This window comes from Cebidichthys violaceus, unplaced genomic scaffold (assembly GCF_023349555.1).
Source record: "Cebidichthys violaceus isolate CVI_PGR_0920_01 unplaced genomic scaffold, fCebVio1.0.p SCAF_3, whole genome shotgun sequence".
Classification (NCBI taxonomy): Eukaryota; Metazoa; Chordata; class Actinopteri; order Perciformes; family Stichaeidae; genus Cebidichthys; species Cebidichthys violaceus.
Genome location: NW_027176483.1, coordinates 20,520,315 through 20,545,289, shown reverse-complemented (window position 1 = coordinate 20,545,289; position 24,975 = coordinate 20,520,315). Strand labels below are relative to the sequence as shown.

Sequence of the window (24,975 nt, the reverse complement as noted above, 5' to 3'; positions counted from 1 at the left end):
GGACCCACTACGACGATTACACTTGTGACAGTAGGGAAGAAGCCCAGGTGTGAACGATGAAATGAATCACATCTGGTTAGCTGCTTTGATTTCATTCACGCTGCGTGTGCGTCACCATCACTGGGCCACTTGAACATAACGGAGCCATCGTTACCGTGATTAGTAACACCTGTGCTCCTCCTGCTTATGACAAGTCAAACTGCTGTGAGAAAGGTCTATTGTTCCATCGCTTTTAGCACACCCGCCACGCCATAGACAGTCTCCCAAAATCAACCAAAATCCACCAGTAACACAGGAAACACACGGGTTGCATACGTGCGATTAAACTATTGATTGTCAGATACCTTTTAATAACCAAACACCAAATAGTTGCTTACTGACAGGTTCTGTCAGAAAAGAGCCGCAACCATCATAGCAACAGCCTGGGCGACGTCATACTAAGTGACATTTAGGAGCATTGCGTTGTTTATGTTTCTGTATTTCGTTAATTACATTTCATTTTTACATTTCAGTCATTTAGCAGACGCTTTTATCCAAAGCGACTTACAATTCAGTATCTCACCGTAGGCACAGCTACGGGAGCAATTTTTGGGGTTAAGTGTCTTGCTCAAGGACACATTGACATGAGACTAGCGGAGCAGCACCCACCACGGTTAATGAGACGGAGCAAAAGAAACGCTGAAAACAAGTATAACAATATTCTCAACATTTTCATTGTGGTTGAACGGGGACAATTTGGTAGTGCCCGTTGTAAACCGGGAGTGTTTTACAGATATTTGAAGAGACACATTTCTGTGTGCTAAATAAGAAGCTAGAGCCAGGACACAGTTAGCTTAGCTTAGCAAGAAGACTGGGAACGCAGGTAAACAGCTAGCTTTTGCTGTTGCGGCGCGGTGGGACGCTGATTAAGTTAACCTAAATGCCGACAGTATTAAACTGACGTCGGGTTTATCTGTGGTGACACTTCAAACGATTTTCGATTTTCGACGGCGTCACCGGAATGTGTCGATTAGTGGAATAGAACAAACGGACAGGACGGCGAGTCCTTCACTCCACAGAGTTCAGGCAGCGTCCAGCTGCAGATTGAGTCTTATAATGGGTGCAGAAATACTTTACATTTACATTACAGGAAGTTCTGTTCTGTCTTACTTTTATGTATTCATTGTTGACAATTTACCAGTATTTGAGTGCCTTAACTATTTAAGTAAGAATGATGGTGATTTCTTTGTTTCTTTGCGTGTGGTCACACCCCTAGTACGTTTTTTTAACTTTGAAAAGAGCCAGATGTTTATCCCTTTATCCTGGGCTAATCGCCTCCTGTCTTTATTTAATTCTCGGCGAGATAGTGTTAAACAAATGTTAAACAATTTCTTTCAGAGAAAAAGAAACATGGCAGAGTAAGGCCAGAGAAAATAATGGCAAAACCACCGCGCTAATAGGAAAACATTCATGGTACACCAGTAACAAAAGAAAAGGCTGTAAGCTGACCTCCCACTGACTCACTTCACCAAAACCATCTAGGGAGCCATATTTCTCACTTAGCCCCTGAGTGCACATGGGAGGACAAGTGCTGGTTATATGTTACCGTTTGCCATTGTTGGGAAATGGGGACCTCCTTTACTGAATTAACCACACACACACACACACACACACACGGCATATGCACATGCTGACCCCATTTATCAACGTCCGAATTACAGGCCAACGAGACTGCAGTCAATAGTATCGACTGGCCCTGTAGGAGCAGCAGGTGGCAGCATCTCCGAGCTCTTTAACGTCTTCGTCTCAGAATAATCTACAGCTGAGGAGAAAATAGACAAGCGCATATAACAGCACGATGTCCCAAAGAGAATTGAATCAATCCAGCGAACAAGCTGGGAAGTCTCTTCACCCTCAAAATCATTCAATACGACATATCTCCAGCAGATGAGCAAGGAATGAGGGAACTCACCGTTGGCATTTATTCAATATACAAATGTTAACGTCTCAGGAAACGATGCATTCAAGTGGTCGGCTGATTGACTGCAGATTGAGTTAAATGGATCACTGGATGCTTCGTAATGAGGTAAGGACTGAGCAATGAGTCTTCTCTAATGATGCTGCTTCATTTTTCCCTTTAAGTTCCAAGATATTAACAACCGGTGAACAACTTTAGCTTCTCAAAGCTAACAGCTAACACTGAAGCAAGCCAAGGTAGATGAGAGATCAGAGAAGGACTTGTTTCTGACTCACACTATTGATATAGCTTGATAGCTTGGTTGCTAATGGGACCCTAATTTAACACAAATTTACAAAAAAAATAAAAAAAGATCAACTCATTTCTCAATTGTCCGATAACTATTCGTCTTTTGTAGGGTGGTTTATACTTTGTTAAGAAAGAAGAGTCAACTTCCGGGGCTGAATAATGACTCTCAACAAGTTTTTTTTTTTTATATCAAGACTTAATGTTATAGATGATTAAGGCCACGGACATTTTCAGTGACAGGTAGGTGCCGTCCCAAGTCGCTAACCGCTGGCTGCCTCCTCATCCGTGATCCGGGCATATCCAACGATATGCATGGAATGACTATCGTGAGGACAAAAACCTTGCTGTTTTAATTGCTAGTGTGAACTTGGGTACCTTCTAAGTTCAATTCACAATCGCAGGACGTTACAAACTCCATAAGAACAATGAAGCTGGAGAGCCAGAGAGGATGGCGTTTAGATGAAATAATCAGCTGTTAGTTCTATTTGTTAATGCCACATCGTCCACACAGAGGGAGAGTCTGACCATGGTAAACTTGAGCACTAGCCCATATGCCAAACAAGGATCATGGAGTAACAAGTTCAGGCACTGTTCAGGTGTGGTCGACTCCTCAGAGGAGGAATAACTAATTTTTCCATTCAGCCCAGAAGTATATGTACATTACAGTCCATAGCATGTGGCCAGGGAGGGAGGCTCGCTCTGTGCCAGGAGCTGTGGTAACCTCCTTGTTATCCTGAGGGAGGTAGCCTAGTTCTGCTGGGGACAGTGAGAGAGAGAGTGAGAAAGAGTGTGTGTAAACTTCATGTGTCTGTAGACCTCCCTCACCGATGCAAGACGCCGGGACGTGACCACGAACAGACACGAGCAAACACAAATCAGACTAAAGCAACACAAACTGTTCTGTCACAGACGGTAAATGCCTTGGTCCGATATTGTAACCAAGTTGAAGTCAATGTTACTGTGAGCATAATTAAAGTGTCATAGTGGTGCATGTTGGGCATGTAAAGGCACAGTCTGATGGTATTTGGTGTTTTGCATATATTCTCACAGAGAAAACCAAAAAGCAAAAGAAACTGTTAAGATAAAATTAAAATTTAAGATTAAAATCTTAAAATTAAGATTGGAAGGTTTAAATTTAAGAAACATGTGTGTGCGTGTGCGTGTGTTTGTGTGTGTGTGTGTGTGTGTGTGTGTGTGTGTGTGTGTGTGTGCGTGCATGTGTGTGTGTGTGTGTGTGTGTCTGTTGACGTGCAGAAGAAACTGTAGAATAATTAATTGGAGCAACACGATTGATGACGGAGGGTTTCTGCGGTTCTTTTTTACAACAGTGTGATGCTGGCTGTGCAGAAACCTTGTGGTTGCACAGTGACATCATAACTCCAGTTAGAGGATGCAGATGGAGCAGGTACCTGCTTCCTTCAGATGGCTGTGAAGAGAGTCAGAAACGTAGAGGAAGAACCAGCACTATCATGGTGGACATCACAGATGTTACCTAATCATGCTTCTCTTCATGCAGCATGATTACAACAGCATGTGCATCTCAAGAATCCATTTCATCAGATTTAATAGTAAATAGTAGGAACTATTTAGGTGTTGTTCGTATTTACTTTTAACATTATTATTATAGATGTTTGCTTTGTTTGGATTCGATTTTTGAAAGTCATTTCTTCTGTTATTTGTTTGGTTTAATTACTTTCTTGTTAAAGTTCATACGTAGTTTGTGCATGATTCATATTCAGTCTACTTTTGTTTGTGAATTGGGTAACATACTATGGGCTGTTATATGAGCTTGTGCTTTTTTTATATTTTTACATATTTTAGAAACATTTCAAAAGACCAAATGTGCAAAATTCCAATAATTAAAAAAATAAATATATCTTGAAATACAACAAATCTTATTTTCTTGCTTTGTAAGACAAAAGTATGCCAAAGTTGCTCAAAGTAAACACATTATAGCCCAGTGGTTTGCATGATTGCGATCTGTGTTGGGTAAATGGAGGATTAATAAGGGATTATATTTAGAAGACTTGGACACAGGAGACAGGACAGCTATAGTTCACAAGTCGGATGCCTCCGAGGAGCTTCTGACCCATTTATACTGACCTTATTTAGCTGGAAGGTGTTAAAACAATATTTGGGCTCCAATAAGATAAGTGTGTGTGTGTGTGTGTGTGTGTGTGTGTGTGTGTGTTGGCAGCATTCTCCCACAAGGGTCTGTAGTTAGCGCTGCAATAACAGGTCAGAGCTGGTTGAGTGCTGACCCAGCTAACGATCATTTTCTGCAACTTTGAACTTAATTACTTGATGAGGAGCAGATGTTTGTCGGCTTAAGGTTCAAAGTCTCTCCCAAAAAATCAGGCCGAGTAGTGTCCACGCTCTAGACGCAGGGGCAGCTTCCCGAAATGCTCTGTCTGATATGCTGATATGAAGTGTCATGGGTTTCTTAGCAAAAGGCAAGTGACATAAACTCATGCAAATTATATATATAAAATTGCATAAAGTTTCATGTATTTATTCATATGGAAAATTATTCATATGTAAATGAAAACAGTTGATTTTAGTGTTCTAATTCTCTATTAATAACCAGTAGGACTCTACTTAATAGAGTGCTGCAGGGATGACATATTGTTGTAGGCCATCGACAAAAAGCCAATGGGATATTTCCTTTTTGTACTCCTTACACGTTTTGTTCATCAAGATAATCTTCATGAATGAACACCACTTTTATGATTTCTGAAGCGTGAACGCAGTCGTCAAAAGTCAGAAGCTAACGTTGGACTATAAACGAACTACGCTACGGGCTGTGAAGGAGGACGAGTCGGCGTGAAGACATTTTGAGAAAAATCACAGTTGGAAATTTACTGACGTATTTTCTGTTGCACAACAAAACGTTAAAATGTCTTCAGCTCGTGTTGAACAGAGACCTTATTTCTGGCATCTAACCAAAAACCCATTCAGATAACCCATGGACACCCGCAGCTAACTGATGCTTGTGTGGCAAGTCTCTGAGCTTCACGAGCATCTGGAGGACCTACATTCATCTCCGCAGCACCATTAGCGTTGCATAAAGTAATAATCTTTAGTTTAACAAATAGAGAATCCGAGGAAATGTTCTTGAAAATGGAATTAAGTGTTTGAATTTTTCGAGGATCTCCAGTTCGCCTGTTGAAAGAGACTGGAGAAGTAGACCAGTACTACCTGCTTGCAACACAACAGCAAAACAAATGATAAGAAAGTAATTCGCTGTGTGACGTCAGGTGAGTTTATGTGATAAATCTTGCCCTAGTTTCCGACTCGGAGTTCCAACGTGAATGGCCGCTCCATTGCACCTTTCTGTGTTGAAGGTGACGCCAACTCGGACTGCGAGGAACCTGGGTGTGACCCTGGACGACCAACTGTCATTCTCGGCAAACATTTCATCCGTTACACGCTCCTGCAGATTCCTGCTCTACAACATCAGGAGGATTCGTCCCTTCCTGACTGACGAGACGGCGCAGGTTCTCATCCAGGCTCTTGTCATCTCCCGCCTGGACTACTGACACTCTCTACTCGCCCCGGCGCCCCGGCGTCGGCCATCAGACCTCTGGAGCTTGTCCAGAAAGCCGCAGCTCGCCTGGTGTTCAATCGCCCCAAGTTCTCCCACACAACTTCCTTTCTTCGTTCTCTACACTGGCTCCCTGTAGGAGCTCGCATCCAGTTTAAGACTCTGGTGCTAGAATACAGGGCAGTGAAAGGAACAGCTCCTTCCTATCTCCAGGCCATGGTCAAGCCTTACACCCCCGCCCGACCACTTCGCTCTGCTGCCTCGGGGCGATCGGTTGCCCCGTCGCTCAGAGGTCCTGGCGGCCGATCGACCCGGTCACGGCTGTTTTCTGTCCTGGCCCCACAGTGGTGGAATGAACTTCCCACTGACGTCAGGACAGCGGAGTCGCTGCCCATCTTTCATCAGGCTGAAAACCCACCTCTTCAGGAAGTGCTACCCTGAGCCTTCCACTTAGCACTTATTGTTTTCATACTAGCTTGTTGCACTTATTGTATTTGTACTACTTATAGCACTAACTGTTTTTCTTGTTTCTGCACTGTACTTTGGCTCTGAGTTATGCTCTGCTTCATGCTCTTAGATGCTTGTTTGGAAAAGGAAATGTACTTATGACTTTTGGTGACAAGTAGTTCTTTTGATTACCAATGTTGAATGCACTTATTGTAAGTCGCTTTGGATAAAAGTGTCTGCTAAATGACTGTAATGTAATGTAATGTAAGGACTTTTGTTTTGCAGCATTTATGTAAATACTTAACAGCCTCACAATGCAGCAGAACCTTGCATCCTTGGCCTTGAGTCACTTGAGCGTCTGTTCTTTCAAAAGATCGTATTATGTTCAGGAGTATAATTTGTAATAAAGGGATAAGACAACAAGGGAATTAGTGTTTTCCAAGGCTGAATACCAAATGCATAAGAAGACTGCAAAGTGTTTACATTATTGGTACAAAATAACACACAAACAAAGGTTTCTGCTGGCTACACCGCAACACCGAAAATATTGGTCGTTGCCCCCAGAGGTTAAATCATCATCAGACAAATAGTCGATGGGTTCTGAGAAGGTGGCATGTTTTGTAACATTTGGTATGATTTCTGCTAAACCAACTCAAGTATCGCTACCAAGGTTCTGAACCTTGCCCTGTACACAATGACACAATGCTTAGACGGGTTAGAGAAGCCTCTGGCTATTTTTAAGATTGTTAAATCCACAGGCAAAAAAAAAAATGCTGTACAAACTATAAATTGAATATGGAATCTCACATGTTTATGTATTGTCATTCCATAAACTGATCGATCATGCTCATGAGAAAAGTAAACTGTCTTCTGGCACTGTTAGACCGGAGAACCAGAGCTTCTCTCCCAAACTGAGACACACCAGACTGACTTCTTCACTCTATAACACTGGCTAACCATGAGGCATTCCCTTGCAGGAGGCTCTAACTTTCTTACTGAGTTGCTCAGTGTACCAACTCTGTAGATTTATCGAAGTGAATAATGTAATATAGACAGTGTCGCTGTATCTCTGTCAAACCAACCCCAGTCTTATGTCAGCGTGGATCTGGGTCACTACCCCCAAGTGTTTCCTACTGCTTTCATTAAACATTAACTGCGTCTAAGTATATTTCTATGTTTCTGCCTCCTGAAACCACAGATTAGTTCCACTTGAAGGGGAAATGAGACACAAGTCCATTGATATATATCTCTCCCCCTGCTGTTATTACAGGGTTTTGTGCCCTTGTTGATTGTTTGACCAGATTCTTGCCAAACTCTAGAAAGGGCATGGGATTTATGCTGGTATGGATACCGCTGGTCTAACAGACGTACTCGTGTATCCATCTGCAAAAATCCTGCTACATTCTAGTCAGTTGCTCACTATTAACAACCCACCGCGGTGCTGACAGCAACAAATGGAAAGCTTTGCTAAGACATGCAGCGTCAGTGTTGCCAAGGAGGAGAGGAACAGCGATAGCCACATAGAGATAGAATTTAAGAAAATTAATAAAAGTTGCTTTCTCACCGAGGTCACGTATTGTACGTCCCGGCACAGTTTAGTCTCCCGTGGAAAGTCAGCAAGATCCAGGAAGTTGTCCACCACCACTTGGCCAATCAAGTCATGGCGAGAGAACCTGTCAAAGTCGTAGACGCTGAAATGCAGCTTGCGGCTCGACAGCTCGGCGTACGCCACAGGAAAGAGAAACACCTCATCGAACACCGGGTTGAGTGTCTTGCGGTGCACCTTGGTCTGGTGCTTGGTTTTGCGGTCGGGCAGCAGGTAGATCTTGACGTAAGGATCGGACGTCCCTGAGAAGTCCTTGGCGGGAAGGTCCTGGGCCTTGTGGATCTTCACGATCAGCTGCTCCAGGTCAAAGTCAAACTTCAGGACGAAGAGGAGACGCCCGCAGCCGTCAGGGCGACGGCCATCTTCTGCGTCCACGGATCGCTGCTTGTAGAGTTCTGGTTTGATTCGGCCCAAACCAGATAGTGACTCTTGGCGCTGAAACTGAGCAGGGTTGAAGTCCGGATTGGACAAGTTCATCTGACGTCGGATGGAGTTGTGCCTGAAACAAAGTGTAAAAGTGGACATACAAAAATATTCAAACAATTTTGATCGACTCTTCTTTGTTAAGTCTTTGTTGCTGTGAGGCCACTGCTGGTGCCACGTTGTGTCCTTAAGCCTGATGTATTGTGAGCTGTGAACTTTGTGAAAAGGTATCTCTGAACCAAAGGTCTAGGTGTCTGTGTGTGTCCATCTGTGTTTAATCTGCCAAAGCCAAAAGATGGACAGTAGCTTTGGGGTTTTGACGTGTACTGACCGTACAGACGAAGTAGGCTCAGTTATCTGTCTCTGGACCCTGTCCCTGGCCAGAGTGTGGAACTGGTTTTTCTCCACCTTGGTCTGGGTCTCCAGTGGGATGTCAGGCGACGTGTGGCTTATCTTTAGGCCTGACTCTGGGACAGCCACAGCCGAGAGGGGTCCTGAAGGCTCCTTCACACAGCCATCCTCGCTGTACTCCCTTTCGTCTCCGTCCACCTGTACGGCACACGTCAACAGCAGCTTGTGTAATAGTTACAGCAATGCAAATACGCAATAGTGGCAACAGCAGTAAAGCCTACCACACTTTAATTTGGGTATTGATAGTTCCTTTAGGACTGGCCATCCACTGGACTGAACTAGTAGACCTGTGGTAATGGCTTACATTGTGGTAATGGCTACATGTATGTGCTTTGAACCTACTGCACTACGGCTACATGTCAACAGAAAGAAGCTGTCGTTTGCTCCCTTCTTATACCAATTTATTTGTATTAGATGGAGGCAGGATCAGGAGGAAGCTGGCGTTGAATTAGTGTGTATCTCACGGCTGGGACGGAAAATACAATAATACCAATCTCCATAGACCCCCGTGTTAAAACGCCTGACTCTACAGCAGACATAAACATGATTACAGCCTGGTACAAAAGAAGGTTGTGTTCTTTTTGGGGGATGAATTTCTGTATCTGTTTGAATTATAATAAAGCTTAAAGTCAGGTTAATTAAGAGAGTGGCCACTACGAGTGACAGGTGAGTGCCCAACTCGGGTCACTAGCTGCTAGCAGCTAGCAGTCTGCGTCACCTGGTTCGCTGGTGATCCACTTCTTTGCCCATTTTGACCCACTCTGAGCTTAACCACTGCTCTTCAGAAACCTGTGGGTGACTATGCAGATGGAGACTTTGTCCATATTTCATATCTACACTCTGTTTACACAAAGAAAATATAAATGAGTCATATGACAAACTAAATGTTGCTCGACGTATCGATGCTTTTCACTTTTGACCGTGAACATCACCTTCCTTACCTCTGTGAGGACGGGCTGTTGGTCCCCTCCCAGAAAGTGCGCCCCCTTGAGGACATCCGGGAGGAAGCGTCCACTCAGTGGCACCCAGCATAACTTCCATGAGACAAAGAGGGAGACGCTGAACAGAGCCAGACCGCAGGTGGTCACCAGCAGGGACAACAGGCTCACCGATACATCTAGAGATGGAAGAGAGAGGGGGGGGGGGGGGAGACAGTGAACACAGCTTTGCCAGTGAAAAGAGCTGGCACAGACAAACCTGGCTCCCCAGGGAGGACAGACTGTGTTTATCCAGAATGCTAAATGAGAAGGAAAGACTATAACTTTTTTGTGATTTCATTAATTTTATGCATGAGACCCAGTATGTCGTATACACAATACACACTGTATATGATCGAATCCAAACCCTTAAAACCTGAAACAATTCTCCACACGTGTCTCACCCTGTCTGCTTCATCAATTGCTTTCTACTCTACTACTCTAAAACGTATTATTTTCATTACTTGTTATGAAAAGTGCTCCAAAGCCTTTTTCGTTTCACCTTATTCATTCAACCATCGTGGTAGTGTTCCGCCGTCGTCGTCTTTGCTAGAAGCAGTGAAAACATTATCTTTTATTATTTGATAAAACATCAAACATATGTTGTCTTAAAGCAACCGCCAGGAACTTTCATTTATTGTTGATTTCAGAAGTCCCTGTGGACAGAAGCGGTAGTTTTTTTCCGAGCACCAGAGTCCCTTTAGAAAACCTCTCATTTTTCTGCAGCAGGGTCTGACAGTCTGCTCCGCCGAGTCATGGTTCTGGTTCTCCCTTGTCTCCCTTACCCCCAGTGGGCCCGGCAATATGGTCTGGGCCTCCAACAGCGTGGAGTCTGTGTTTGCTCCCAGAGAGAACAAAAAGCCAACCTTTTCACTGACGGCTCTCTACTTATGTTATACAGAGGCGTCAGTATTACTTGATACTGTTTCGTAACCAGTTCCTCATAGTCAATTTGCGTGCTTGTTGCTATTCTTTGTCACTCCTGTTTCTAGTTAGCTAGCTCTGTAGTAAGATGACAACCTCGCTCTCAATCCGGAAGAGAGAAGAGTTACAAAGAGAGAGAGAGAGAGATGGCTGTGCTCTCTGTATATCTTTCTTCTTCAGCTCTCTTTTTCTTTGTTGCTCGTCATTCTGAATCAGACTCAACACCGAGAAAGAACGTCTGAAGTTTTCTTTAACCCATCGGACTGAGTGTCCTTGTTTGGTACAATGCCTTGCAGTTTCCATGATGTGCTGACAATATCAGTGATACTCTGAGCGTCACATTATGAACAAATATGCTCCGCTTTAACAACTGTTCGACGTTGTGTTCAGATTGCACTGCAAATCTATTCAACGGTCTTTTCCTTTATCATTTGACTTCCCCGCTAAAAGAGCTGAGAGCATCTCTTAATGGGACAGCGCAGAGTGCTCGGGCACAATGTGAGATATGACTATGAGCTCATTAATGGATGCAATTAGAGTCCAGTCCTTGTGTGAGGAAAAAAAAACATTTTCCAGTCTTTATTATAAAACTACACAAGGCCCAGATTCACTTAGAAACTAATTGAAAAAGAAAAATATTCATCCATATTTCAACTATTTCTGTGTATTTTCTCTGAACTATCACTGTTTTTCCAAACAACTGGACTCATTTGTAGATGCATTAAGCATCACTGTGCATCTCCTACAAAACCATGTTTAGTAAAAACATAATGGTTTGGCTTTAAATAAGCACTTTAGTCACGTTATTTAAACTCCGGATTACTGTTTGTTAAAATAAGTCAACATTAAGTTTTGGTGTAAAATGGGACAAGATGGCAACGGCCCATATGCCGAACCACGGGTGACCGAGGCTAAGTGGAGAGCAGGGCCGTCCTTCAATCAGAGGGTCGGTGGTTCGATCCCCGGCTGTCATTGTGTCCTTGAGCAAGACACTTAACCCCAAAATTGCTCCCGTAGCTGTGCCTACGGTGTGTAGATAAATACTGAATTGTAAGTCGCTTTGGATAAAAGCGTCTGCTAAATGACTGTGATGTAATGAATCCAATCTTTCAAAAGATTTTCATCGCGGTGACTATGTCCAATGGGATGGGAGTCACCTTCACTATTCATCACGTGAATGATATGAAATATATGTCAACGGGAGCAGATGGGAGAGGAATCATCATTACAATAGATCAGATACACAACACGGCAGAGGGGATTGAACGGAAGTCATTCTTCTGGGATTTGGAGTTTTTGTGGAATCTAGTGGAGTGAAACTCTACTCCTGTGTCACCCTCTAGTCTGAATACTTTATGAAGCCACAGTAAGGCAGTAATATTGCAGCTGCCTTCTCACAATCTATGCCATACAAGCAGATATGCCACAGACATGCCACCTTCATCAGGTCCAGGCGTAGAACATGTAATTAAATGGCACGTGATGTGGAGATTACACCGTTGATTGGTATCCATCGCAACAATTACCGTTGGCCTCTCCAGCAAAGCAGGTTGCTGCTAAACATGGACACAGCAGGCGGGCTCGGGATCTATTTTATGTCCACTTAATTGCCGTTTGCATTCGTGTTGCACATTGGGCCACAGTGATGTCATGGCGCCGCGTCCGTCAGCTGTCGAAAGCGAGCGACCTGCTGTGACATCACCGATTGGGGCGCAGCTAACATGACTGAACATGTCAGCCCCGCAGACAGCGGTGCAACGTTGCCGCTCTGTGATTCAGTGTTGATTTACCCTCTCAGCTTCAAAGATCAAAGCTCAAGAAAAGAGCTTGAACAACAATTCCCTGATCTGGGGAGTGGCTCATTAAGAGCGATGGCTGACACCTTGGTTGGTGTGAATGCTCAGCTATATATATATATATATAGCTGAGCATTTAACATGACATAACGTGTTGTTTTATTTTTGATACAAATACATTTTGTTTGATTTGAAAAGCTAATCTTGAGAAACCAGCAAGAGTATGCCGAATGTTAAAAAATTCTCCAACCAACCCAGACCCGTCTTGCTAACTCTAGCAGCGCTAGCTCAAAAAGTCGCTTGCGGGAAAGGCGCCAAGGTTCTGCCGAGTGAAGCCGATGTGGAAGTGTCTTAAAACTTGCATTCTCTCTAGTGTCCATCAGGGGGCGACTCCTCTGGTTGTATAGAAGTCTAGTCTAAAATGACTCTACTTCTCTCTTGATTTATTCCCTCAGTAAACATTGTAAACATGAGTTTATGGTCTCAATCTCTAGTTTACAGTCTTCGTCAACACAGCATGATGTTCATTTAGTACATTATGGTCTATTTAGAGTCAAACAGACCATAAAGCAGGGGATGCTTTAGGGCGGGGCTTACTGTGATTGACAGGTCGCTGCCGCTACCAGATACAGCGTCTCTATGTCACTCCTCCGTGTTCCAAATATTGTAACTTCCCTCATTGGCTGCAAGAAAACGACAACATGGCGGCGGCCGTGATCCACAAACCAACGAGTGACGTCACGATGACTACGTCCACTTCTTACAGTCAATGGCAGCAACACCGACAGCCCGCCCCTCCCTCCAAAGCCACTCCCCCAAAGATCTTCATTATGAAACAACGAGCACGGCTATTGTTAGCGCTCACGGCTGTAAAGCCAGCAGCTCATAGGAGACTCCAGTGACACTCAATGAGCACACGGGTAGATATGCAGGTAGGTAGGTGAATGAAACGATACAACAAACACCTGATTTGTCTCTTTTGTCAGAGCATTTGATTTGTCTGATTGCTCTCGGGATGCAAAGAGAATTACAACAAATATAACAAGGATGTCTTTAAAGAAGACCACCACCCGCAGCTGTAATATCCCAATAAAATGGGCAAAAAAACTAAAGGAATCTATGTTTGCAAAGCACCGCTATCAGAGCACAGTAGGCGCTGAGATCTGTGAAATGAGGCGGGCAGGAACACAGCCAGCCCTCCTGTGTGTGCGGCTCTATGCACCGGGCACCAGCTGTGGGAATAGAAGGCAGCGGAGAGATGATATACAGTGTTCCCCCGACACAGTGCAGGGCTCCTATTCTAAGCTGACTCGGCTAGAGAGCGTGCAGCTTGTGCCCTGACTTCGATGTGCCAAATAGGTGATGCAAAAAATAGAGTTATTGCGCACCCGGAATTCAGGTTTTCTGCATCTAAATTAAATTACAGCCAATATAAGTCATTTCTCCTCGTATATATCTTGTTTCCGTCCAAGGCTAACCGATCTCCGTTCAAGCCACCTTTCCTTTTGAAATATTGAAAACACTGTTGCTCCTTATTTGATAAGTTTGGCTTTTAGAATACGGCCCGTGGCTTCATTCGATTACCTTTGTAAGAACCTTTTCTAAAGCCGCATGGCGTCCCCGCTTTTCATGTCCTTTTTGCAGGATGCAATCAAGGCGCCCGCTGCCTAAACCCTGTACAGCTGGTGGCAGTTAATTGGATTCAGGAGCTTCAATAATCAATAAGCGAAAGGAAGTTGACAATTATAATTTAAAAAAGGTTAGAGAGGTTTTGATTAGTGTAATTGCCTGTGCTGGGGTTGTGTTTGTATATGAAGGAATAACTGGTGCAAGTATAAAGCATGTAATACTTTGTGAGGCACTAGAGGTAGCTTACATCAACGTCTGCGTGGTCCACAGGGCAGTAAATACATACACGTCCATCATAGACACGATTACTGTACATAGGGCTGGATGCTTTCGAAAAAATATCCAACTGTGATCGTTGTGACTGATATTGCAATTGCGATATGATTCGTGACATTAATGGGAATGATATTTTCTACATCATTACTCTCATTTTCACTGAAAAACATTAAAATGATGAGCTTCTTGAAGAGATCTGTAGCAAACTGTGGAATAAGATGGGCAATATTTCATTTTAAATGGTATTCATTACACACATGTGTGCTGCCCTACATGGACATCCATGCATTCAATAAATATGTAATTATTATGCTTTGAAGACCTATTTCAATATTGTGACTCAAAGACTTTTTTTTTTAAGATTTTCAAAAACCAACAACATAATAGAACATAATAAAACATAATAGAACATAATAGAACATAATAAAATGGATCAAACAGTGACATTTTTTCACAAAAAGCTGCAAACATATCCATGTCCAGCTAACTGGCTAACTACAGTATTAATGTAACCCAACACGACTGTACTTCCAATGTAGCACTTCCTGCTGCATTATATATTTACTGTTTCGGTTAAAAGAAAAGGCCCCATTCACAACTAGCCCAGTCCATGTCTAGTAATCCGGTCTTCGTTTTAGGTCTGTGCAGAACTCTAGTTCTCGTCCTCAAAGCCTTTTCTCTTGTAACGTCGTAAATACGTTCAGTTTTCAAACACGAACAAAAGAGCTCATGCTAATCTCGGGTGTTGATTGTCCAAGTATGTCATTTAAGTAGCCAAAGAAGGAGATTGTTATATGAAATAACAGTCTGGCATTTCCTCATCATGTTAATAATTGTTTGGCCTACACTGCAATGCAAGGACAGTTGTGCTGCTTCCATGTCTTCTTTATTAACTGAGGATTCAGATGTTCCGGTCTGGGACCTCCAACTTTTTCTGCAGTCTTTTAGCCATCGAGTGAGGATTATGTGTGAATGTTGGGCTGTTTTGCTTCCACACACGTCTTCTTTCAGACTAGTGGAAAGAGAACATCCACAGCACACATGAAGCTGTTTGTTTTACTACTTTGCCGATTTGCGATTTATCCTAAATTCACCAAAAGTTAGCATTTGTTAACGTCTCATTTGCATATGACATTTTTTTAGAACATTTGAAATATGAAAAATGAATTCTATTAACTTCCATGGTGATATCTATTTGTTCTTTTTTATTTACCCCATTCACCTGTATATCATATTTATTTCATTATTTTACAAATCACATTTTTTTTCTCTCTGAGACAGAAATTAAATTATATTTTAGTCTGGCTTTATCCAATGCAAAGAACCTCATTTAAAAAGATAATGGCTCGTATGCTTATTTAAAAATTAGCATATGAGCCATCATTTTTTAAACAGAATAATTTTCTGAAATTAAAATTTCAGAAAACAAAGATGAATTATCTTAGTGTAAGACATCAACTGGGGAGGTTTCATGGTGATATCTGTTAGTCATTTTTTGTTTTTATCCTTTTCAACTGTGTCTCCCCTTAAGAATATTATCAGCTGGAAACATTAAAAAGCTGGAGACCGTGTTTTATCGGCTCATGGAGCTAAAGTTACTTGCTACAGCTGATTAAAGCGCTAGGATTTGTCAGTGGTAAACGTGCCGCCGTCCACAAGTGTGCGAGAATGGAAGAAGGGAAGAGAACTAAGCAAAAAACGTCAATTCTGTAACGACAACGCGAGGTTGCAAATTGTTAACCGTCAAAATGACATGATAAAAGCAACGCACCTCCGGTTCTGAAGCAACAGAGAGAACGTCTCACCAGCAGGAAGCACCGGCATCAGTGGGAGGGATCAGAGTCCGATTCTCACTGTCCAACACCGCACATTGATTTCTCCTGATAGAAGCCTTGGCAGAGGCGTTCTCCTGCCTCTGATGTGAATCAAGCTTAAAACCCCAAAGCGAACAGACACACAGATGGCTGCTTTTATTGATTTGGACTAAATCTCCCTTTGATGAGGCGTTGTGAGAACCAACAACACGCTCTAGGGCGGCTGATTATCCAGCTATTCTGTCGAAAGCAGCAGAGCACAGAAACCACCAGCACCAACTATGAAACTTAAATGTTCCTACCAGTTCTGCACGTTTAATTTGGCATGTGCCACATCGCAGCATGGCCTCACCAAATGGTGTATGAATAACACGGCAATTTCTTAAGTCATTTTGCGTCTTATTGTTACGCATTTTTCCGTTTTTTTGCATGTCAGAGGTTGTGCTCGAAACCGACGACTTATTTCCTTTGACTATTTAGCTACAAACGTCCTCGTTTGAACCCGAACCACAACCTGTTTTTAACCAAGTAGTTTTGTTGACTAGAAATAACGAAGCAGCTTTGTTTCCATTCACAACGTTAACCTCGACGTTCAAAGCGGCGACCGTGCCCGTCTGCGGAAAAAAAGCGCTTAAAATGTGCGACACGCCGCGTAAAATGTCCTCAAAAGCGCCGTTCTATTTATACGCCTTCCCATCGGATCACGTTGGTTAGTGTGACATGCACTGACACTAACACATGCAGACGCACCTTCACATTTGTCTCCTGTCGGGGGACTAGGAGAGTTTCCAGGCAGGAATGAGGATTTATTCATTAACCTTTTGAGTGTGCGTGTATCCATCTGTGCGATCTGTATTCAAAGTGTTTAACCCTCAGCACCCTCTTCACCCTCTTCTCACACAGTCAAATCAACAGGCACCGACACATCATACACATTCTGCTGCAGCTGAACCATAGAGTAGCTTCTGTCTGGTAACAATATACATCCATATGTTGAATTCATCTCCAATATCAAAGCAAAGGCTGAGATCTGTACAGCTATGGTTACAGTACACATCAAAACTGCCCGACAGATAATTGAGCACGGCTTTTTTTTCTGTCCCTCCCAACTCAGCCTCTTTCATTTTGTACTGTGAATCCATTATCATTAGGGGCGGAAAGCGCTTTTCCCCATGGGACACATTCCCAGCTCTTGCTGTTCAAGGTGTGTTTGGTGAATTCCAATCCAACATGAAGAGCATGTGAAACACACACAGAGCCTCACATGATTTCTACAATGCTGCATGTCCATCTTAGATTTACCTTTAATTTCCCATTTTCAAAACTGCAGAAGAAGGTGTGGAATAATTCCACTTGTTTTCGGAGCTTTTCTTTCAAAATAGCAAGATCTGAAGACACAATATTAGAATAAACCAGTTCAAAGATTGTGCAAGGAAATGTGGCCCACTGCACCCTACAAAGGGTTAAAAGATGTGAGCGGTGACAAGGAGCTGAACTAAATGCAATCACTCCAATCAATTTAAAACTACCGGTTGCCAATGGAGCACTGTTGGAACAGGCATGATGCAATTCTGCAGATGTGTTCCCAGTCTATAGTGTGGCTATGCTGAAGCAAAGGAGGACGGCAAAATGTGATGCCTAAAAGCCAATTTATCTAAAGGAAGACCCTCTATTAAACTCCAGAAAGACCTCTTTGACGGAGAAGCGATAAGAGTTGTGCAAAATGGCCAAAATCCAGAGGACCAGAGGAAAAATTGGGTTCAGGCCTGAAATGAAAATGGTGCCACAGCTTCACCTGAGGGGCTGAAGGCCATAAGATGGTTGGCTTGATCTCCAGTGAATGGAGGAGTCTAAGGACATTTTGCACCAACAAAGGACGAGCGGATTAGCAAAAACCGTGACGAGGACGGAACCCAATGCTGGGTCACTTCAGGAAGGAAGCCCATAAAGTGATCCAGGTGGTGGCTTCGTTCACTTCAAGAACAAGTTCAGTCCAGGAACAAAGAGGACTCATGAAACTCTAGAGATGAAGTTATACTTTCCACGTCCATGAGTGTGCGAGAGTCAACATCACACGTTTAGCTGATGGGAACATATGTAAGACTGTTAGCGTAGATTGTTTAAGATTACATTTCGGCAAATGCGTTCCACCTCTTCTGCTCTCCACACAGACATTCAACCAAAGCCAGCTCCAATGTAATTTGATCAATACTACTCGGACTACAACTGGAAACCAGGGCACTAAAAATCCAGGGTACCAAAATCCAAGTTGGCAAAAGTTGGAAAAACAAAAGAACTGGAAACTATGGATAAGGTATGGTTAAGGTTAGACACCTAAAGTACTTGGTAAGTAAAAAATGCGGCATGAATTGGTGTGACAAGACGTGTAAAAAGTGAATTTGCTAATCTCCCCATTCACCTGTAGGTTTGTCCGATAAATTGCCGTCGATTAGCACAACTATTGGCCATATGTGATCATCTGGGGGCCACTTTTGCCGAAATGTTTGCGTGTTCAATGCCCTATATCAGCCGATTAATCTGCCACCAGCTTTTTCCTGCTCCCAACTATCGTTATTATATCGTCCTTTAAAAATCCACTATCATCAGGCCTTCCACGCTGAATCTTCGCGACTCATGTGCTTTTCAGATATGACCTCCTCGGCATACCGGGCTGCATAAACACAGACGGCCTCACAAAACCTCTCTGTACTCGGCTTTGTTTCTTCTTATTAACTCCATACATCATAATAATAACCAGGAGCAGCACTGACTTCAGGCAGTTCGGGAATGTACCATTTTATTGTTTGGTTTTTATATTTGTTCTCTCTGTGGTTGCAAGCATTAGTGGTGATGAGTGGATATAGGCCAAGAGGTCACCGTGCCTCTGAGGTAGGTTCATTATAGGCCCATCACACTCACTGTTAAGTCCCTGAGCAGGGCAGACACTAATCAGAGACACACAAGGTACTCACACTGATGCCAGTTTATTCTTGTTTACTATCCAGCACACCTACACGGATAATAACCTTCAATTAAACTACGGTAACGGTGTAAACATCACAGTTGAATGGCTGATTCATTCTGAAATTCTCATTATTTTCCACAATTACGCTTTGTATTTCCATTGTGGACTATAAATGAGTGACCGATGCTCCCAGAGTGAGAGGTGAAAGGTCCACTTACAATGCTCTGGGGATGGGAACTGCAGGTTGGTGAATCTACTGTTGTGGTCCAAATTGAAATATTTCAAGAACTGAAAAACATTCACGTCCTAAATAACTTTGTCATAGCTTTGGCGATCCCGTAGCTGTTCTAGCATCAGGTCAATTATCTTGGATTTGGTCAATGGTTTGGTTGATGACCAATTAACCTAACATTCTATTTAACATCAGCTGTACCTTGTGTTTTAATCCTTGTGTTTTAATGGTAATGAGCTAATGCTAGCATGCTAACGCGCTAAGCTATGATGGTAAACAGAACCTGCTAAGCAACAGCATGTTAGCTTTGTCAATGTGAGCATGTTAGCATATAAAAACCTTGCCACTTGGTCCCATATTTACCACCACTTGCATCAATTAAACAATCGATACGGCAAACATAGTTCCTGGAGAGTATACATTTTAATATCAAAAAACGATGCAACCTTCAGAGTAGATTAAGTAATGGAGGCCTGTGATTATGACCAGTGTATGGTTCCACTGCCCGCTCCAGTCACACACCGGGCCTTGGGCTAGAGCCATCTCATTAAACTCCTGGATGTACGATACGCCATCCTCCGGGGAGCGCAGCGCCAGCGCAGCTCAATACGCTGCAACAGCCAAGTCAACAGCGGGTCAATAAGAGACAATAGATGAGGCGAAAGGGCATGGGAGTGTGTTTCTGAGTGGAAGCGTGGGGATGATGTCCTGGAAACGACGCTCAAATTGCCACGTGGGGAACAAATGGGATACCTGTGCATGGATAACACCAGAAGGAAAGTAGCGGTATGCAGGGGATTCAAACGAGAGGTGTGTGTGGGGGGGGGGGATCTCAGATTAAGAGAAGAGAGGGGAAGACGTGAGCCATTAACTTTATTGAGCTCATTCAAGAACATCACCAGGGGCTCAAAGATTTCTAACCCAAATATCCAATAATGTTACGTTGCCTGGCAACCATTCCTCAAAAATGCAATCAAGGGTGTAATGAAACCTAACCTATTTCCCCAAACATTTAATCAGTCCCTCATCATGGAGACCAGGAAATGAGAGTATCTTCTGTATTTCATCTTTCCGTGGGACGTCGTCTCTTCTGCTGCGTAACAGGCAGGCAGCATGTGACATATGCATAAGCAGGGCGTCTGCTCCGACACCGTCATCATCTCACTAGTCCCGCCGGAGTTTCATAATGTCGCGCTTCTGACCGGTGGGTCTTGCTGGCTCTCGCCAGATGCATTTCCTTCATGGCGGTGGGCGGGAATTTAAAAAAAAAAACATGCATAAGTTTACAACCGATCAGTAGTTAAGTTTACTTTACTTCCTGTTTATAAAGTCTTCACTTGCTCGTTAAGTTTTAAGGGTGCAAATGGCATCGAGTGATTCACTAGAAGTTACAAAGAACTCAGGTGGGGCTTATAAAAGACTAGTGTTATCCAATACTGGCAAATAAAAAGTTAAAGTTAGTCAAATCTTCCTCCTTTTAGGAGTTCCACTCCAATCCACTGTCAACTCTTTTCTATAGACAGAACCTCTGTTCTGTGGAAATGTTTGGCTTCAGATGACTTTCTTCTTTTGCATATCAATATACTGAATACAACTGTAATGTGTATGAAGGCCCTGACATGATCAGATGTAATCTAACTAAGACAAGCCAGCAGATTACAACACATGATGATGATAACTATCAGCATATACCTAAAAAAGATCACATTCATTTTTTCACTTGCCCTTTCGGACAACTGCTCGAGGCAATTTACTGCCCAATTCTTCAGCCCTGATTTACTTTCTCTCGATACTAATTGTGACTGACTAGAGCTTGAATACATCACGATGTACCTTCCTACAACCTCTGTTATATAGCCAAGCAGGACAGTGCTCCCCACAGGCTGCTAACAGCTAATGTTTACTGGCTCTATTGGTTGTTACAGTATAGCATTAGGGATCCCCGGTCCTTAGGTCACCTGTGGTACTGTAGAAAAATCAGTATGGTCCCATTTTCAGGATTTTGGCATCGACTTCGTACTGAATTATCTCGTGACATCACTCGTCAGAATAAAACCATGAGAGTTTGAGAGTTGTGGCGCGCTCGTTTGGTGTATGGTGGTCAAAAAAATACAGTCAGAGCCGTCTCAACTCTGTGTTTTTCTCGCCTTGACGTTCCCGTCAAATGAAATATGTTCGATAGCGTGAGTCTCGGCTTGAGTCCTTGCAAAATCTCAAAGTCTGTGACTAAAAGCTCTGAGACTCATGACTTGAGATGCGAGAAGGTATCAGACTTCAGTCGCATTAGTAAATACAACAGCTCTGCACCTCGTGGTCAGAAACGGTTGCTCCTTTTCACACAGCACTGACATAAACAGTGAAAGCACTGAGGAAGCATAACTATAAGACACCTGGAGAAACATTGGTCCAAATGGAGAAGCTTATGCCTGACATTACAGTATCTTTGCATTACAGTAGCATAAACTGAGAGATGTTTAGCATATATGAAAACTTACATATTTAATGCATACATGCAGTATTTAAAAAACTGAAAGTATCCTCTTAGTCTGTGAGCCTCAAAGGTAGGAAGGGTTGGACTAAATGAGGTCAAACGAAAAGGACTTGCAATTGCGCCACCAATCCAGCAGCCAGACACTCAAAAGTACATACAGGGAACCAGAATGTTTTACAGCAGATGCTGATAGTTTAGGGTACAGATCAGAGCCACGGTACTATTTGTTCAATCTACACCTTCCACCGGAAGTGGAAGGTGTGAAATCTGGTCTGTATCAAGTTTTAAAGGCACTTCCGGTAAGCGCCATTAGCTTCGTTTGCACTGTTGCCCGGACTGTACTGTTAATGCTACGTTAGCACCGTACGCTCCTAGCCGTCGCCACGTCGAGGGCAATAAATATGCTCTGAATTTCATATTGAGCACCTTCAAAAGACCAAGAAGTATTTTGTACGGAGGATCAAAACGTGCACATTGTGGTCTCATGTGGACTCATTCTATGTCCGTTGGCGCAAGAAGAAGAATTAGATTCCTGTGGCTCTATCTGTGAGCGTGAAACCACTTGTTTGGACGGGTGCCTTTTTTGAAACTGTTGCAAAAAAGCTCCCAAAACTTCCAGCATCAGAGAGCAGTATAGCTCCAGTCTCCCCCCTCTCCACTAAGAGGGGTAGTTGTTTGTTGTGGATCAAACTGTGTGCGTGCGTGTGCGTGCGTGCGTGTGTGCGTGCATTTAGAGCAGTCTAATACAAGAGGAAGTGGGTCACGGCTCCTCAGGGGAACCACTCTGGTAGCTTGAACTTCCTCTTCATCATACATGTTTAATGATGGATTGTAACATGTTTAAATATCAGCGGCCCAGCCACAGCTGCTATTAAGAAAAGAAGAAGAAGAAAAAAAACATACATGCAAACACTCGCTCGCACACAGAACACGTACACACAAAGACGAATTAACAAAGGCGCCTTCTGCACCGTGTGTGCGCTGTAGACCATATGCACGCATAGGAAAGATGATCAAACAGCCCGCGCGCTCTGATATGCATGTACACGCCCAAACCACTTCCACATGCACACATACACTCTGCTAAACATGTCATCACAGCAGAGCTGGTTTTGTAAAATCCTCTAAAGATAATAACTCAAATGTCTGGTATTTGTGTGTTGTGTTCTTGTAATATTCCTACACTGTTGTGGTCAGATGTGCAGCGTGAGTGTAATTATTTAACGTTCAGCCTTATTAAAGTTTCAAATTGTGCCAGGATGTTTTGTCTGATCAGATCATTGCTTCTAATGCCAATTATTAAAGACATTCAAAGCCAAGTGTATTCCATACTCCGTACTGGGAGTGTAAAATAACTGCATCGTTACACCACTGGTCTTCGTTGTTTCTGCAAAGTGCCGGCAGCTGTGGGGGAATATTCGGGTGGGGCTTCTATTTCCCCCCCCCCCTTCTCACCGCCACAGTAAAAGAGAAACCAGACCAACACTGCACGGTGGGGTCTGCGCGAGGAGGAGGGTGGATGGACACAACACACACACACACACACACACACACACACACACACACACACACACACACACACACACACACACACACACACATTTATGGTTCTGAGATGCTTTGTTAGATTATGCTGCTCGGTGCTGGATGCAAGCAACAAGTTCAGATCGCACTCTTCTCGCATTCCGTGAACTGGGAATATAACACGGTGTGGATCATTATTATACATCCTTATGTCTCTCTTTAAACCCAGTTTGAAAAGTTGTGCTGTTTAAGATAAAAGTGTGCTGAATGCTCCTCTAAAAATATAAAAAAAACTATTGTTTTATCAGCCCCCGCGGAGCTCCTGATTTGACCATTAAACTGCATATTTTAGATGCTTCTTCATTTTTTGGAGGACAGCCGCGGGTTCCTATAATACAATTCCGGATCTACTTTCAACTGTCAGAGAGAAGATTGAGGAGCCCGACCTGAGTCCGTGTAGCGCGGTCTGGCCAGGTCCCTGAAGTAGTAGATGAAATCCAGGCAGTGGTCGTCCTGCACCTCCCCCTTGGAGCACAGGTCGGAGAGCAGCTCCAGCGCCTTTCGACAAATCTCATCCTCTCTTTCTGCAGGCATTGCCCTCCAGCATCCTTCAGGCTGTTCGGCCACTCCGGCTGATCCTCCACCACCACCACCACCACCACTTCTCTCTCAAACACACACACACACACGCGCGCGCACTCGCACTCGCTCACAGTCTCCACCAGCGCAAAAAGACGCACCAGAAGCACCGCGGCTACACCTCTGGGTAGGTCCGGTGCCCTCGACGCATCCGCGAAATGTGCTGATGTTCAGGTGAATTGTGAATAAAAGCTGGAGGTCTTAGTTGAGAGGAGAGAAGTTCTCATGCGTAAAACAAATCCTCCATCGCACGTTGTTGTTGAGGAATGAAATAACGGCTCCGATCCAGGGCGCAACTCCTCCTCTTGTGTTTCTTTATTCCCTCCCGTCTTTCCGCCTCACTTTTCCCCTCCTCTATCTCCTGTCAGCGCCGCTGCTGCTGAATCCCGACTGAGCCTCCAGGCTTCAGCAGCGAGAGTCGAGGTCCTTGAATGAAGGCGCTCTGTTCTTTCTCAAAGCGCTGGGATGCAGAGAGACAGACAGGAAGTTCTGCCTCCATCACCCCCCCCCCTCCCCTCCCCCCGCCCTCCATCCTCCACCACCTCCACCACCTTCCCCTTCCATGAAGCAGCAGCTGTCCCACCTCACAGAGAAGTCAAAGCCAGTATAGACATCAGTGTGTGCGCCTCGCCTCCACCTGAACACTTTCCAAATGTCATGAAATCCCTCAGCGTTCCTTTCCTTTTCCTCCATTGTCTAATGAGCAAAAGTCAAAGATGTTGTTCCTCTCACCAGGTAAGCGCATACGTAATGAAGGTAATATCCCCAGTGTGCTCCTGGGCAGCAGGTGTTTCAACGGGGTAAAGGGAGAGAGAGGGGACCCCCACATGCACCACACTGACCTTTACTGGAGGTAATGGAGGGGCGAGAGCGATGGATAAATGTCACATTAAAGGCCTCCCCGTTTCAGTCTCTCTCTTGTTTCTTTCCGTGTGTTTGTGAAGTATTCGGTGACGTCTGTCAGTGTATCAACAAATAGCTCCTAGCACATGAAAATATCGGTGTATATCAGTTTAATAATCAGCTGATTAT

At 43.7% G+C, this 24,975-nt stretch overlaps 1 protein-coding gene across 1 annotated transcript in view; it reads right to left on the bottom strand.

Annotated features, from left to right (window-relative positions):
* Positions 1-24,367, bottom strand: part of syt9b (synaptotagmin IXb) — a 42,033-nt gene extending 17,666 nt beyond the window's left edge. The window contains exons 1-4 of the mRNA XM_068723585.1: positions 23,751-24,367; positions 9,618-9,793; positions 8,597-8,814; positions 7,801-8,341 (exon numbers count right to left, since the gene is read on the bottom strand). Coding sequence (XP_068579686.1) covers positions 7,801-8,341; positions 8,597-8,814; positions 9,618-9,793; positions 23,751-23,898 — 1,083 coding nt within the window. The 5' untranslated portion in view covers positions 23,899-24,367. The remainder of the gene's footprint in view (positions 1-7,800; positions 8,342-8,596; positions 8,815-9,617; positions 9,794-23,750) is intronic.
* Positions 24,368-24,975: the final 608 nt, after the last annotated feature.